The sequence below is a fragment of the Tachyglossus aculeatus genome, chromosome 13 (genome assembly GCF_015852505.1).
Source record: "Tachyglossus aculeatus isolate mTacAcu1 chromosome 13, mTacAcu1.pri, whole genome shotgun sequence".
Taxonomy (NCBI): domain Eukaryota; kingdom Metazoa; phylum Chordata; class Mammalia; order Monotremata; family Tachyglossidae; genus Tachyglossus; species Tachyglossus aculeatus.
In genome coordinates this window covers 4,101,502-4,117,857 of record NC_052078.1, presented here as the reverse complement: position 1 = coordinate 4,117,857, position 16,356 = coordinate 4,101,502, and the positions used below count along the sequence as shown (strand labels likewise).

General features: G+C 46.9%; 1 protein-coding gene across 1 annotated transcript; it reads right to left on the bottom strand.

The window, feature by feature from the left end:
- Positions 1-7,184: 7,184 nt before the first annotated feature.
- ATP6V0E2 (ATPase H+ transporting V0 subunit e2) lies at positions 7,185-14,734 on the bottom strand. The gene is made up of 4 exons (XM_038755579.1): positions 14,352-14,734; positions 9,751-9,798; positions 9,082-9,198; positions 7,185-8,283 (listed from the first exon to the last, which is right to left on the bottom strand). Exons 1-3 carry the CDS (start codon positions 14,564-14,566, stop codon positions 9,105-9,107), a joined length of 357 nt encoding a protein of 118 aa, XP_038611507.1. The 5' UTR covers positions 14,567-14,734; the 3' UTR covers positions 7,185-8,283; positions 9,082-9,104.
- Positions 14,735-16,356: the final 1,622 nt, after the last annotated feature.

Genomic DNA, 16,356 nt, shown 5'->3' with positions numbered 1-16,356 from the left:
CATACTTATTCTATTCATTTTATTTTGTTAATATGTTTTGTTTTGTTGTCTGTCTCCCCCTTCTAGACTGTGAGCCCGCTGTTGGGTAGGGACCATCTCCAAATGTTGTCAACTTGTATTCACTCATTCAATCGTATTTATTGAGCGCTTACGGTGTGCAGAGCACTGTACTAAGCGCTTGGGAAGTACAAGTTGGCAACATCTAGAGACGGTCCCTACCCAACAGTGGGCTCACAGTCTAGAACTTGTACTTCCCAAGCGCTTAGAGAAACAGCATGGCTCAGTGGAAAGAGCCCGGGCTTTGGAGTCTGAAGTCATGGGTTCAAATCCTGGCTCCGCCACATGTCTGCTGTATGACCTTGGGCAAGTCACTTCACTTCTCGGAGCCTCAGTGACCTCATCTGTAAAATGGGGATGAATACTGTGAGCCCCACGTGGGACAACCTGATCACCCTGTATTCCCCCCAGTGCTTAGAACAGTGCTTTGCACATAGTAAGCGCTTAACAAATGCCATCATTACTATTATTATTAGAATGCTCTGCACGCAGTAAGCGCTCAATAAATACGATCGAATGAATGAATTTATGAAGCGCTTAATAACGATGGCATTTATTAATCAATCAGTCCATCAATCGTATTTATTAAGCACTTACTGTGTGCACAGCACTGTACTAAGCTCTTGGGAAGGACAAGTTGGCAACATATAGCGACAGTCCCTATCCAACAGTGGGCTCACAGTCTAAAAGGGGGAGACAGAGAACAAAACCAAACATACTAACAAAATAAAATAAATAGAATAGATATGTACAAGTAAAATAAATAGAGTAATAAATATGTAAAAACATATATACAGGTGCTGTGGGGAAGGGAAGGAGGTAAGATGGGGGGACGGAGAGGGGGGCAGTGGGGAGGAAGGAAGGGGCTCAGTCTGGGAAGGCCTCCTATTAACCAATCAATCAATCAATCGTATTTATTGAGCGCTTACTGTGTGCAGAGCACTGTACTAGGCGCTTGGGAAGTACAAGTTGTTAACATATAGAGACAGTCCCTAACCAACAATGGGTTCACAGTCTAAAAGGGAGAGACAGAGAACAAGCGCTTCCTAGGTACCAAGCACTGTTCTGAGCGTTGGATCCTTACCAATCAATCAATCGTATTTATTGAGTGCTTACTGCGTGCAGAGCACTGGACTAAGCGCTCGGGAAGCACAAGTTGGCAACACATAGAGACGGTCCCTACCCAACAACGGGCTCACGGTCTAAAAGGGGGAGACAGAGAACAAAACCAAACATACCAACAAAATAAAATAGAATAGATATGCACAAGTAAAATAGATAAATAGAGTAATAAATCTGTACAAACATATATCCATATATACAGGTGCTGTAGGGAAGGGAAGGAGGTAAGATGGGGGGATGGAGAGGGGGACGAGGGGGAGAGGAAGGAAGGGGCTCAGTCTGGGAAGGCCTCCTATTAATCAATCGTATTTATTGAGCGCTTACTGTGTGCAGAGCACTGTACTAAGCGCTTGGGAAGTAAAAGTTGTTAACATATAGAGACAGTCCCTACCCAACAGCGGGCTCACAGTCTAAAAGGGGGAGACAGAGAACAAAACCAAACACACTAACAAAATAAAATAAATAGAACAGATCTGTACAAGTAAGATAAATAAATAGAATAATAAATCTGTACAAACATATCCATATATCCAGGTGCTGTGGGGAAGGGAAGGAGGTAAGATGGGGGGATGGAGAGGGGGACGAGGGGGAGAGGAAGGAAGGGGCTCAGTCTGGGAAGGCCTCCTATTAAGCGCTTCCTAGGTGCCAAGCACTGTTCTGAGCGTTGGATCCTTACCAATCAACCAATCAATCGTATTTACTGAGCGCTTACTGTGTGCAGAGCACTGTACTAAGCGCTTGGGAAGTACAAATTGGCAACATGGAGAGACAGTCCCTATCCAACAGTGGGCTCACAGTCTAAATGGGGGAGACAGAGAACAAAACCAAACATACTAACAAAATAAAATAAATAGAATAGATATGTACAAATAAAATAGAGTAAAAAATATGTACAAACATATATACATATAGACGGTCCCTACCCAACAGTGGGCTCACAGTCAATCAATAAATCAATCATCATCATCATCAATCGTATTTATTGAGCGCTTACTGTGTGCAGAGCACTGTAGTAAGCGATTGGGAAGTACAAGTTGGCAACACATAGAGACGGTCCCTACCCAACAGTGGGCTCACAGTCAATCAATCAATCAATAAATCACATTTATTGAGCGCTTACTGCGTGCAGAGCACTGTACTGAGCGCTTGGGAAGCACAAGTTGGCAACACATAGAGACGGTCCCTACCCAACAGTGGGCTCACAGTCAATCAATCAGTCAATCATCATCATCATCATCAATCGTATTTATTGAGCGCTTACTGTGTGCAGAGCACTGTACTAAGCGCTTGGGAAGTACAAGTTGGCAACACATAGAGACGGTCCCTACCCAACAGTGGGCTCACAGTCAATCAATCAATAAATCACATTTATTGAGCGCTTACTGCGTGCAGAGCACTGTACTGAGCGCTTGGGAAGCACAAGTTGGCAACACATAGAGACGGTCCCTACCCAACAGTGGGCTCACAGTCAATCAATCAATCAATAAATCATATTTATTGAGCGCTTACTGTGTGCAGAGCACTGTACTGAGCGCTTGGGAAGCACAAGTTGGCAACATATAGAGACGGTCCCTGCCCAACAGTGGGCTCACAGTCTAGAATACCATCATTATTCCTATTATTACCTCGCCCCCCATCCTCCAAAACCTCTCAGCCTTTCTTCTTCTCCTCCCCCTCCCACAAACCCCCCCCGCACAAAGCATCTCCAAGGGTCCTCCTCCCACCACCCCAGGCCGCCATTTCGCGCCCCTTACCCCTCAGCCTCGCAGGCCCGCCCCCCCCCGCCGGCCAGAATGGACTCTCCCGCCTCCCGCCCCATCCCCGTTACGGCTGGCGGGGGGGAGCCGGACCGAACCATCCGCGCGACGGGACGCGGGGGGGGACGGAGCCGGAAAGCGACGCTTATCCGCAGCATCTGAGGAGGAATCCACGCCGATTTTCCGAGAGGGGAAGGTGGAAGGGGGCGGTGATTACCGTGAGGGAACTGCGGGTCGCGCCTCGGGCCGCACGCCTTCGCTTTCACACAACCGCCCCCCCCACCCGGAAGTAGTAGGGGCCGGGGGGAGACGGCAGAATGGACCGCTCCAGACCGGAAGTCGGCTTGGCGTGGCCTTCCCTCACTCGGGCGGGGGGGGGGCGCGCGCGACTGGAACGGGAAGTGGGCGGGGCTGGAGCCGAAGTGGGCGGGGCTTAGGGCGAGGTGGGCGGGGCTAGTGGGGGAGCAACTGACCGCCGCATTGGGCGGGAAGGGCTCGGCCCTGAGGCGCCCCCTCTTGGACGGCCTGGGCGCCGCAGGCTCTTGGGCCGGCCGCGGACCATTCATTCATTCATTCATTCATTCATTCATTCATTCATTCATTCATTCATTCATTCTCCTCCCCCTCGCGTTACCTCCTTCCCTTCCCCACAGCACCTGTATATATGTTTGTACGGATTTATTACTCTATTTATTTATTTACTTTACTTGTACATATTCTATTTATTTTATTTTGTTAACATGTTTGGTTTTGTTCTCTGTCTCCCCCCTTCTAGACTGTGAGCCCGCTGTTGGGTAGGGACCGTCCCTATATGTTGCCAACTTGGACTTCCCAAGCGCTTAGTCCAGTGCTCTGCACACAGTAAGCGCTCAATAAATACGATTGATTGACTGATAATTGTTTATTTATTAATTTATTTTACTTGTACCTATCTATTCTATTTATTTTATTTTGTTAGTATGTTTTGTTTTGTTCTCTGTCTCCCCCTTCTAGACTGTGAGCCCACTGTTGGGTAGGGACTGTCTCTATATGTTGCCAACTTGGACTTCCCAAGGGCTTAGTACGGTGCTCTGCACACAGTAAGCGCTCAATAAATATGATTGATTGATGTATATATGTTTGTACGGATTTATTACTCTATTTATTTAATTTATTTTACTCGTACATATTCTATTTATTTTATTTTGTTAATATGTTTGGTTTTGTTCTCTGTCTCCCCCTTCTAGACTGTGAGCCCACTGTTGGGTAGGGACTGTCTCTATATGTTGCCGACTTGTACGTCCCAAAGGCTTAGTACAGTGCTCTGCACACAGTAAGCGCTCAATAAATATGATTGATTGATGTATATATGTTTGTACGGATTTATTACTGTAATTTATTTTACTCGTACATATTCTATTTATTTTATTTTGTTAATATGTTTTGTTTTGTTGTCTGTCTCCCCCTTCTAGACTGTGAGCCCACTGTTGGGTAGAGACCGTCTCTATATGTTGCCAACTTGTACTTCCCAAGCGCTTACTTAGTACAGTGCTCTGCACACAGTAAGCGCTCAATAAGTACGATTGAATTAATGAATGAATGTTGCCAACTTGTACTTCCCAAGCGCTTAGTACAGTGCTCTGCACAGTAAGCGCTCAATAAATACGATTGATTGAATGAATGAATGAATTGTATTTATTGAGCGCTTACTGTGTGCAGAGCACTGTACTAAGCGCTTGGGAAGTACAAGTTGGCAATATAACTTGGACCATTCATTCATTCAATTGTATTTATTTAAATTTTTTATGGAATTTATTAAGTGCTTACTATGTGCCAAGCACTGTTCTAAGCACTGGGGAGGTTACAAGGTGATCAGGTTGTCCCACGGGGGGGCTCACCGTCTTCATCCCCATTTTACAGATGAGGTAACTGAGGCACGGAGAAGTGAAGTGACTTGCCCAAAGTCACACAGCTGACAATTGGCAGAGGCGGAATTTGAATCCATGACCTCTGACTCCAAAGCCCAGGCTCTTTCCTACTGAGCCATTTATTGAGCGCTTACTGTGTGCTTAGCACTGGACTAAGCGCTTGGGAAGTACAAGTCGGCAACATAGAGAGACGGTCCCTACCCACCAGCGGGCTCACAGTCTAGAAGGGGGAGACAGACAACAAAACAAAACGTGTGGACAGGGGTCAAGTCGTCAGAACAAATAGAATTAAAGCTCAACGCACATCGTTAACAAAATAAATAGGATAGTAAATATGTACAAGTAAAATAAATAGTGTAATAAATCTGCACAAGCATATATACAGGTGCTGTGGGGAGGGGAAGGAGGGAGGGCGGGGGGATGGGGAGGAGGAGAGGGAAAGGGGGGCTCAGTCTGGGAAGGCCTCTTGGAGGAGGTGAGCTCTCAGTAGGGCTTTGAAGGGAGGAAGAGAGTTAGCTTGGCTGATGTGTGGAGGGAGGGCATTCCGGGCCAGGTTTGTGAGGAGGCCCCAGAGCCCTCCCTGAGGAGGATGGACAAAGATCATCATCAATCGTATTTATTTATTTATTGAGCGCTTACTATGTGGCCCCTCAAGCCATGTTCGGTTAGATGTAATTCTCATCTGAATTACTTAACATTGGTTAGACGAGGGAATCACTGAGGTGGATGACAGGGACGTTACCTAGCAACTCTTCATTCATTCAATTGTATTTACTGAGCGCTTACTGTGTTCAGAGCACTATACCAAGCACTTGGGAGAGTATAATACAACCATAAACAGTCAAATTCAATCAATCAATTGTATTTATTGAGTGCTCACTGTGTGCAGAGCACTGTACTAAGCGCTTGGGAAGTCCAAGTTGGCAACATATAGAGACAGTCCCTACCCAACAGTGGGCTCACAGTCTAAAAGGGGGAGCCCTGTGTTGCCGACTTGTACTTCCCAAGCGCTTAGTACAGTGCTCTGCACACAGTAAGTGCTCAATAAATATGATTGATTGATTGAATGAGACAGAGAACAAAACCAAACATACTAACAAAATAAAATAAATAGAATAGATATGTACAAGTAAAATAAATAAATAGAGTAATAAATATATACAGACATATATACAGGTGCTGTGGGGAAGGGAAGGAGGTAAATTCCCTGCCCACATCGAGCTCAGAGTCATTCAATTTTATTTATGGAGCTCATACTGTATGCAAAGCACTGTACTAAGCGTTTGGGAGAGTACAGTACAACCATGAACTGACATATTCCCTACCCATAACGAGCTCAGTCATTCAATTGTATTTATTAAGCACTTACTGTGTGCAAAGCACTGTACTAAGTGCTTGAGAGAGTACAGTACAACAATAAACAAATTCCCTGCCCATAATGAGCTCACAGTCTACAGGGGGAGACAGACATTAATAGAAATAAATAAATAATTAGAGAAGTGGCAGAAACTATGTGCACAGCACTGTACTAAGAGCTTGGGGAGAGTACAATAGCTTAGAGTCTAGAGGGAGAGCCATTACTGTAAATAAATAATTTATAATTTAAAGGTATGTACATAATCCCAGCTCTGCCAGTTGTCTGCTGTGTGACCTTGGGCAAATCATTTCACTTATTTATTTAAGTAAATAAATTATAAATTATATTTAAATAAATTATTTATTTGTTTTACTTGTACCTATCTATTCTATTTATTTTATTTTGTTATTATGTTTGGTTTTGTTCTCTGTCTCCCCCTTCTAGACTGTGAGCCCACTGTTGGGTAGGGACTGTCTCTAGATGTTGCCAGCTTGTACTTCCCAAGCGCTTAGTACAGTGCTCTGCACACAGTAAGCGCTCAATAAATACGATTGATTGATTGATTCACTTCTCTGGGCCTCAGTGACCTCATTTGTAAAATGGAGATGGAGATTTTGAGCCAGACGTGGGACAGGGACTGGGGACCGTATCCAACCTGATTTCCTTGTATGCACCCGGCATTTAGTATAGTGCTTGGCACTTAGCAAGCGCTTAACATTATTAAGCGCTTAATATTATTAAGGGTTGGTTTGTGGGTGGGGTGAATGTCAAATGAATAAGTCAATTGTATTGAGCGCTTACTGTGTGCAGACTGTACTAAGTGCCTGGAAGAATACAATAGAACACTATAACATTTGGTAGACACATTACCTGCCCACAACGTCCACAGGTCCCATATCCAAGTTGCGTAGACAACACAGAATGGAGATCAGCGGGGGAAAAAAGAGGTTATCTTTTGAAGAATGAAACGCAGCAGGCCAGAGAGAAGTTTGGGGTCCTAATTTATTGCACATTCATAAGAGTCATTCTCTATGCTAAGAACAAACACCCAGAAGGCCAGACAGTGAGGTGGGGAGGTGCCTCGGTCCTACCTCGAGACATCAGAGTTGGAGGAAGAGGTTGCGACGCAGTAGGGAGACAAATGAGGGAACGCTGAACCTTCCTCCCTGCATCCAGGGCTGGTCCACTCTTGGGGACCTTTTGTCACAAGCAACTTTGACTTTCTCTTGCTCCAGTGCTGTGCCCATAGGGAATCTCAACACCCTTCTTCAGGAAGGTGGCAGCCCCCGGCAAACCAGTGGAGCAAGAGCAATGTTACTAATACCAGGCCGGTCAGACTTAGAATCGGGAGTCTCTAGCCCCGGGAAGGTGGGGGGCAGGAAGAACCCCTTTAGGGACCTGGTGAAAAGAACTCCCTCATTTTGACCATCTGACACCACCCCAACCAACTCCCCAACTCCTGGCTTGGGCACAAAGGACGGACAGGGTCGGGGAAGTGAGGGCAGGGGGGCTCCCTTAACAGGCAGAGTCGGGGGCTGCCGGAAGTTTTATACAAGACCACCAACAATTAGGTGCCTAATAAATAGAGCATAAAATAAAAATAAATAATAACAAGAGGCTGCTTTCCTCCCCACGCCCACCTCTGCTGGCTTGGGGTGGGGGCCCAGGTGTGGGGAGTTCACGATAAATGGAGAAGACAGAACAGGGTTCGTGCTTGCCACATGGTTCCAGGAGCCAGTACCCAACCTGGTTACCAACTGGAACCAGCAGCCGGAAAGGGAGGGCTTCTGGTCAGGAGCGGGCCTAGTTGTGGGGTACAGGCTTAGCCAGGACCAGCCCCCCCGGGGACCCCTGAAGGCCCAGAGAAGGGGTGGTTACGGAGGAGGGCACCCGGGTGTTGGTTGAGTGGACTTCTCCCTAGAGGAAGTTAGCTAAAACGGTGGCCGTTGCCTTGATCTGGGTGGGACGTGATTGTTTCTGGGCCCCCACGGGCGGCATGACGGAGGAAAGGAGATGGGCGGAAGGATGCTGGGACACGCTTGCCGTAGGGCAGAGCTCCATCTGAACGGGAAGATTCGGGAAGCTGAGGAAGAACATACTTGTTAACGGCTCCCACTGCAAGATCACCCTTTCCCCAAACATACCATCCCCAGACCCTCCCCTTCAGTGCCCCGGGGGGGTGCCCCAAGTCCCCTTGTTCTCTCAAAGGCATTCCGTCCCCTTTCCAAGGGTCTTCCAAGGGCCTTGGGACCCTCTCCCTTCTTCCCCCACCCCCGGGATCCTGGGGAGCCAAAAATCAGCCCAGCCAAGGTCTGGAGCAGGCACATTGCGAGCGGTACCTCCTCTGGAAGGCAAAGAGCTTTCAAGACTATGAGCTTCTAGACTGTGAGCCCACTGTTGCGTAGGGACTGTCTCTATATGTTGCCAACTTGTACTTCCCAAGCACTTAGTACAGTGCTCTGCACACAGTAAGCGCTCAATAAATATGATTGATTGATTCAAGATGGAAAACGTTCCCACAACCCTTACAGGAGCTCAGCCTGACCAGGAGACCACAATCGTGGCTGGAGAACAACCTTCTCCTTTCACTCCCTAGCGTGGCCTAGCAGAAAGAGCCCGGGCTGGAGAGTCAAGAGGACCTGGGTTCTAATCCCAGATCCTCCACTTGTCTGCTCTGTGACCTTCGCTTCACTTCTCCGTGCCTCAGGTACCTCATCTGTAATACGGGGATTAAGATGATGAGCCTCATGTAGAACAGGGACTGAGGCCAAATTAATTATGTTGTATCTTCGCTAGTGCTTAGGGCAGTGCCTGGCACGAAGCAAGCGCTTAACAAATACCATTAAAAAAAAAACAACCCACTGGTGTTTGACTCTCCTACCTTGTCCCAGCAGCTGTGGCCTGTCACTCCCACAGGAAGCGCACATACCAGATGGTCTCATTCTTCAGCTGAGGCCCGAACAGGGGGTTCAGCTGGGCCAGGATGGCGATGAGCCAGCTGCCGGGGTCAGAGGTCAGAAACGGTGAGTCTGGGGACAACGGGGACTCTGGCTGGACAGGCAGGATTCAGTTGCCTGGGGTGGGGATAATGGGGAGGTGGAGGCTCACAGGATCTAGAGAAACTGGAGCACCTAGCCCATCTCTGGTAGAGCGGGCTGGAGAGGTCAATGAAGCGACGTAAACTAAGCCTTATTTGAAAGCATCTCTTCCCCAACTAAGCCCTCATTTCCTCTCCCGCTCCCTTCTTCATCGCCTTTTCACTTAGATTTGCTCCCTTTATTCACCCCTCCCTCCGGGGAGTATATAATTTATTGATTAATATTAACGTGTGTCTCCCCCTCTAGCCTGTCAGCTCGTTGCGGTCAGGGAACGTGTCTACCAACTCTTGCTGTATCGTCCTCTCCCAAGTGCTTAGTACAGTGCTCCGCACGCAGTAAATAGGATTGAATGAATGAGTGAACCCAGAAATCCTAAGTGAATCTGCTTAATGAAGTCAGGGAAGACGGAGGTCACGGGGTCCGGGTGCTGGACTTTCTGGAGAGCTACTCACAAGAGATAACAGCAGACGGCGGTGCAGACGAGCATGGTAATGATCACCCTGAAACACAAGAGGGGAGAGGTCACGGGATTTGGGGGGGAGGACCAGCCCCCCCAATAGAAGGGAAGAGGAAAAGAAGATTCGCTTCCCACTCAGATTTTCAGGAGGATCAGCCCTTCTCTGGGGACACTTCTTCTCTTCCTCCCTTCAAGGCCCTGCTGAGAGCTCACCTCCTCCAGGACGCCTTCCCAGACTGAGCCCCTTCCTTCCTCTCCCCCTCATCCCCCCTCCATCCCCCCCATCTTACCTCCTTCCCTTCCCCACAGCACCTGTATATATGTATATATGTTTGTACATATTTTTTACTCTATTTTATTTGTACATATCTATTGTATTTATTTTATTTTATTTTGTTAGTATGTTTGGTTTTGTTCTCTGTCTCCCCCTTTTAGACTGTGAGCCCACTGTTGGGTAGGGACTGTCTCTATATGTTGTCAATTTGCACTTCCCAAGCGCTTAGTACACTGCTCTGCACATAGTAAGCGCTCAATAAATACGATTGATGATGATGATGATGATGACACCAGGAGAGGATGTAGGGAGGAAGAATTGGTACAGATATCATCTGCTGTGTAACCCTGGGCAAGTCACTTCACTCCTCTGAGCCTCAGTTCCCTCATCCGTAAAATGGAGATTAAGACTGTGAGCCCCATGTGGGACAGGGACTGTGTCCACCCTGATTACCTTCTACTTACCCCAGCACTTAGTACAGTGCCCGGCACATAGTAAGCACTTTATAAATACCATTTTAAAAAAGATAATAATAATATTGGCATTTATTAAGCGCTTACTATGTGCAAAGCACTGTACTGAGCGCTGGGGAGGTTACAAGGTGATCAGGTCGTCCCACGGGGGGCTCACAGTCTTAATCTTCATTTTACAGATGAGGGAACTGAGGCACAGAGAAGTGAAGTGACTTGCCCAAAATCACACAGCTGACAGTTGGCGGAGGCGGCATTTGAACCCATGACCTCGGACTCCCAAGCCCGGGCTCTTTCCACTGAGCCACGCTGCTTCTCCAGTGTACATGTCAGTACACTGACAGTAAGATAGTGTACATGTCAGTCACTGGTATTTATGGAGTGCTTACTATGTGCAGAGCACTGTACTAAGCATTTGGGAGAGTGCAGCATGGCAGAATTAGCCGACACATTCCGTGCCCCTAATAAGCTGACAGTCTAGAGGAGCTGTATAACTAGGAGTATAGGGTCAATAAGAGCTATAAATATGTCCCTATAGGGGATGGCCAGAGCTAGCTCGGGGACAGGCCCTACTCCCTTCAAGGCCCTACTGAGAGCTCACCTCCTCCAGGAGGCCTTCCCAGACTGAGCCCCTTCCTTCCTCTCCCCCTCTCCGTCCCCCCATCTTACCTCCTTCCCTTCCCCACAGCACCTGTATTATATGTATATATGTTTGTACATATTTATTACTCTATTTATTTACCTTACTTGTACATATCTATTCTATTTATTTTATTTTGTTAGTATGTTTGGTTTTGTTCTCTGTCTCCCCCTTTTAGACTGTGAGCCCACTGTTGGGTAGGGACTGCCTCTATATGTTGCCAACTTGTACTTCCCAAGCGCTTAGTACAGTGCTCTGCACACAGTAAGTGCTCAATAAATACGATTGATTGATTGATTGATTTAGTGCTTACTACGTGCAGAGCACTGTACTAAGCATTTGGGAGAGTGCAGCACGGCAGAATTAGCCGACACATTCCGTGCCCATAATAAGCTGACAGTCTAGAGGAGCTGTATAATTAGGAGTATAGGGTCAATAAGAGCTATAAATATGTCCCTATAGGGGATGGCCAGAGCTAGCTCGGGGACAGCTCAGGGACTTGGATTTTAATCCCAGCTCTGCCACTTGTCTGCTGTGCGACCTTGGCCAAATGATGATGATGATGATGGCATTTATTAAGTGCTTACTATGTGCAAAGCATTCATTCATTCATTCAATAATATTTATTGAGCGCTTATTGTGTGCAGAGCACTGTACTAAGCGCTTGGGAAGTACAAGTTGGCAACATATAGAGACAGTCCCTACCCAACAGTGGGCTCACAGTCTAGAAGGGGGAGACAGAGAACAAAACCAAACATATTAACAAAATAAAATAAATAGAATAAATATGCACAAATAAAATAAATAAATAAATAGAGTAATGTAGTGTCTCTGAGGGCCAAGTTCTTTCATTCATTCATTCAATCGTATTTATTGAGCGCAAAGCACTGTTCTAAGTGCTGGGGAGTTTACATGGCGATCAGGTTGTCCCATGGGGGGCTCACAGTCTTAATCCCCATTTTCCAGATGAGGGAACTGAGGCCCAGAGAAATGACAAAGTCACCCGGCTGACAATTGGCAGAGCCGGGATTTGAACCCATGAACTCTGACTCCAAAGCCCAGGGCTCTTTCCAGTGAGCCACGCTGCTTCTCCGCTGGACCTCAGTTCCCCCATCTGTAAAATGGGGATTGAGACCGTGAGCCCCAAGTGGGCCAGGGATTGCGTCCACCCCGTTTCGCCCAGCGCTTGGTACAGTGCCTGCCACATTGTAAGCGCTTAACCTGTATATATGTATGTACATATTTATTACTCTATTCATTTATTAATTCATTTTACTTGTACATATCTATTCTATTTATTTTATTTTGTTAGTATGTTTGGTTTTGTTCTCTGTCTCCCCCTTTTAGACTGTGAGCCCACTGTTGGGTAGGGACTGTCTCTAGATGTTGCCAACTTGGACTTCCCAAGCGCTTAGTCCAATGCTCTGCACACAGGAAGCGCTCAATAAATACAATTGATTGATTGAGTGCTTACTATGTGCAGAGCACTGTACTAAGCATTTGGGAGAGTGCAGAACGGCAGAATTTGCCGACACATTCCGTGCCCATAATAAGCTGACAGTCTAGAGGAGCTGTATAATTAGGAGTCTTTTCGACTGTGAGCCCACTGTTGGGTAGGGACTGTCTCTATATGTTGCCAACTTGGACTTCCCAAGCGCTTAGTCCAGTGCTCTGCCCACAGTAAGCGCTCAATAAATACGATTGATTGATTGAGTATAGGGTCAATAAAAGCTATAAATATGTCCCTATAGGGGATGGCCAGAGCTAGCTCGGGGACAGCTCAGGGACTTGGATTTTAATCCCAGCTCTGCCACGTGTCTGCTGTGCGACCTTGGCCAAACGATCATGATGATGATTATGATGATGATGATGATGATGATGGCATTTATTAAGCGCTTACTATGTGCAAAGCACTGTTCTAAGCGCTGGGGAGTTTACAAGGTGATCAGGTTGTCCCACGGGGGGCTCACAGTCTTAATCCCCATTTTCCAGATGAGGGAACTGAGGCCCAGAGAAGTGACAAAGTCACCCGGCTGACAATTGGCAGAGCCGGGATCTGAACCCAGGAACTCTGACTCCAAAGCCCGGGCTCTTTCCAGGGAGCCACGCTGCTTCTCCACTGGACCTCAGTTCCCCCATCTGTAAAATGGGGATTGAGACCGTGAGCCCCAAGTGGGCCAGGGTCTGTGTCCACCCCGTTTCGCCCAGCGCTTGGTACAGTGCCTGGCACATTGTAAGCGCTTAACCTGTATATATGTATATATGTTTGTACATATTTATTACTCTATTTATTTATTCATTTTACTTGTACATATCTATTCTATTTATTTTATTTTGTTAGTATGTTTGGTTTTGTTCTCTGTCTCCCCCTTTTAGACAGTGAGGCCACTGTTGGGTAGGGACTGTCTCTATATGTTGCCAACTTGGACTTCCCTAGCGCTTAGTCCAGTGCTCTGCACACAGGAAGCGCTCAATAAATACGATTGATTGATTGATTGAGTGCTTACTATGTGCAGAGCACTGTACTAAGCATTTGGGAGAGTGCAGCACGGCAGAATTAGCCAACACATTCTGTGCCCATAATAAGCTGACAGTCTAGAGGAGCTGTATAATTAGGAGTCTTTTCGACTGTGAGCCTACTGTTGGGTAGGGACTGTCTCTATATGTTGCCAACTTGGACTTCCCTAGCGCTTAGTCCAGTGCTCTGCACACAGGAAGCGCTCAATAAATACGATTGATTGATTGATTGAGTGCTTACTATGTGCAGAGCACTGTACTAAGCATTTGGGAGAGTGCAGCACGGCAGAATTAGCCAACACATTCCGTGCCCATAATAAGCTAACAGTCTAGAGGAGCTGTATAATTAGGAGTCTTTTCGACTGTGAGCCCACTGTTGGGTAGGGACTGCCAACTTGGACTTCCCAAGCGCTTAGTCCAGTGCTCTGCACACAGTAAGCGCTCAATAAATACGATTGATTGATTGATTAACAAAGGCCATAATTCTTATGATGATGAAACGGGAGAGGGGAGGGGGTGAATGAAGGGGACAGATGGAGGGGAAATAGGATTGATTGATTAACAAAGGCCATAATTCTTAGTATGATGAAACGGGAGAGGTGAATGAAGGCGACAGATGGAGGGGAAATGGGGTCTTCCGGGCGTCCGGGGAGGCAAGAGGAGGGTCCAGGCTTGGGGATGCTCGGGGGTCTTACCCGCGGTTGGGTCCCTTGGGGACGAACCAGGGCCCGGCGATGCCGATGAGGCCCCAGAAGGTGGTGAAGACGATGACCGGGATTGCAAAGGAGTGCGCCGTCATGACGGAGGCCCGCTTCCTGCACACCCACGCTGCGCGAAGCGCTCTGCTACCCACCTGGAGGATGGTGAAGCCCTCAATAAATACAATTGATAACGGGCCACAAGGGCGCATGCGCAGCCCCGGCCCGCGAGGGGATGGGGCTGGGCCTCAAAGGGATATTTCGGGGCCTGGGGGGGGAAATGAAAAAAAAATCGGGTTTGACCCCTGAGCTGCCCCAAAATGCGGTAGCGGGGGAGGGGGAGACAAACCCAAAAAATCCTTTAATGACCCGTCCATCACATCCCAAAGCGGGAGAGGCGGAGGAGGACCCTGGTTGGGGAGCAGGAGGGGCGGGGATTAGGATGGGGCAGGGGATAGTGGAGCCTGGGATAATAATAATAACAATAATAATGGCATTTTTAGACTGTGAGCCCACTGTTGGGTAGGGGCTGTCCCTATATGTTGCCAACTTGGGCTTCCCAAGCGCTTAGTACAGTGCTCTGCACACAGTAAGCGCTATCATCCTCAATCGTATTTATTGAGCGCTTACTGTGTGCAGAGCACTGGACTAAGCGCTTGGGAAGTCCAAGTTGGCAACATATAGAGACAGTCCCTACCCAACAGTTGGCTCACAGTCTAGAAGGGGGAGACAGAGAACAAAACCAAACCTACTAACAAAATAAAATAAATAGAATAGATAGGTACTAATAATAGCACTTATTAAGCGCTTACTATGTGCAAAGCACTGCTTGAAGCGCTGGGGAGGTGACAAGGGGATCAGGTTGCCCCCCGGGAGGCTCACAGTCTTCATCCCCATTTGCCAGATGAGGGAACTAGGGCACAGAGAAGTGAAGTGATTTGCCCAAATTCACACAGCTGGCAAGTGGCGGAGCTGGGATTCGAACCCATGACCTCTGATTCCAAAGCCCGGGCTATTTCCACTGTGCCACGCTACTTCTCTAATAATGATGATGAGGATGATGATGATGGCATTTGTTAAGCACATACTATGTGCAAAGCACTGTCCTAAGTGCTGGGGAGGATACAGCTCTCTACTCTATTTACTATTTACTCTATTGTATTTGTACTATTCTATTTATTTTATTTTGTTAATATGTTTGGTTTTGTTCTCTGTCTCCCCCTTCTAGACTGTGAGCCCACTGTTGGGTAGGGACTGTCTCTAGATGTTGCCAACTTGGACTTCCCAAGCGCTTAGTACAGTGCTCTGCACACAGTAAGCGCTCAATAAATACAATTGATTGATTCTAAGCGCTGGGGAGGATACAGCTCTCTATTTACTATTTAGTCTATTTTATTTGTACTATTCTATTAATTTTATTTTGTTAGTATGTTTGGTTTTGTTGTCTGTCTCCTCCTTCTAGACTGTGAGCCCACTGTTGGGTAGGGACTGTCTCTATATGTTGCCAACTTGGACTTCCCAAGCGCTTAGTACAGTGCTCTGCACACAGTAAGCGCTCAATAAATACGATTGATTGATTGATTGATTTGTTAAGCACTTACTATGTGCAAAGCACTGCTCTAAGCGCTGGGGAGGATACAGCTCTCTATTTACTCTATTTACTATTTACTCTATTTTATTTGTACTATTCGATTTATTTTATTTTGTTAATATGTTTAGTTTTGTTCTCTGTCTCCCCCTCCTAGACTGTGAGCCCACTGTTGGGTAGGGGCCGTCTCTATATGTTGCCAACTTGGACTTCCCAAGCGCTTAGTACAGTGCTCTGCAAACAGTAAGCGCTCAATAAATATGATTGATTGATTGATATTTATTCTATTTATTTTATTTGTTAATATGTTTTGTTTTGTTGTCCGTCTCCCCCTTCTATTCATTCAATCGTATTTATTGAGCACTTACTGTGTGCAGAGCGCCGTACTAAGCGCTTGGGAAGTCCAAGTTGGCA